Genomic DNA, 1,097 nt, shown 5'->3' with positions numbered 1-1,097 from the left:
CTGAACCCGGAACCATGTGGTTCGTAAGCAAGCTAGTTACCACACAGCCACTCCTACACAAAATATGTTAATTTTTTTTTTACACAAATCCTGATATTTACAATTTTAGTGTGGAAGGTGTTTATAAGCCATTTAAAACACACAAAAACCGTTAGATTCACTTCCAACATTTAAATTTAATTTGTCAAAATATTTCCGTCGCTTTGAGACCGCAACCTGTTCACTGGCAAAATTACTTTGTCAGTGAACAGGTTGTGATCTCAAAGCAGCGAAAATATTTTGACGAATTAAATTTAAATGTTGGAAGTGAATCTAACGGTTTTTGTGTGTTTTTAAATGGCTTATAAACACCTTATATGCTGCAATGCTTTTTATTTCAGCACACGATATCAGAACAGGTCACTTGCTATGCAAGTACATCCGATATTTAATTACAAGTATATGAATAGGATTTTTTAAACATCGAATGGCTTTGAGGGTCCATCTGAATAAAATAGGAATCTAAGGGCTTCATGAGTAAAAAATGGTTGAGGACCACTGGGCTAAAGTATAATAGAGGAACAGGCACAAGTGTCTTGCTAAAGAGAAGATATGTGGCTACCCCATATTATACAAGGGTGGTTGGGAGTAGCTGAGAAGATAAAAGACAGAGAAAATAAAAAGTTTAAAAATGAAAAAAAATAATAAAATTTTCCAGTCAAATCTCTTTATTGTGTGATCACATAAAAACAAAAATAAAATAAAATAATAATCATCAGGAAAAAAAAAAAACATTCTGAATTGTTAAGGAAGACAAAAGAAATTGACAAATTTTTTTATGTGATTTTTTTTTTCTTTTAATTTTTTTTTTTTAGTTTGATATTTCCACTGCAACAGATGACAGAAACAACAACAACAACAACAACAAAGTGGTACAGGTGAAGTCATTAAGAGTTTAAAGTTTAAGGTGATCAAAATACCTCAGTGACTATGGCTTCAAATAATCTGTGATGCGTGACTGACTGACTGACTAACTGACTGAACAGGACTGAAATGGTTACCAAACAGACAGAATGCTGACAGATTGTTGTAAATAGTAGAGTGATGTGAAGAAAGTT

At 32.5% G+C, this 1,097-nt stretch overlaps 1 protein-coding gene across 1 annotated transcript in view; it reads right to left on the bottom strand.

The window, feature by feature from the left end:
- Positions 1 to 578: 578 nt before the first annotated feature.
- LOC106871152 (acid-sensing ion channel 1C) overlaps positions 579 to 1,097 on the bottom strand; it is a 79,599-nt gene continuing 79,080 nt past the window's right edge. Inside the window, exon 5 of the mRNA XM_014917461.2 lies at positions 579 to 631. Within this exon, the coding sequence (XP_014772947.2) occupies positions 579 to 631 (53 nt within the window). The remainder of the gene's footprint in view (positions 632 to 1,097) is intronic.

The sequence above is a fragment of the Octopus bimaculoides genome, chromosome 26 (genome assembly GCF_001194135.2).
Source record: "Octopus bimaculoides isolate UCB-OBI-ISO-001 chromosome 26, ASM119413v2, whole genome shotgun sequence".
Taxonomy (NCBI): domain Eukaryota; kingdom Metazoa; phylum Mollusca; class Cephalopoda; order Octopoda; family Octopodidae; genus Octopus; species Octopus bimaculoides.
The sequence above is the reverse complement of the archived record's forward strand: the minus strand, read 5'-3'. Positions and strand labels throughout refer to the sequence as shown.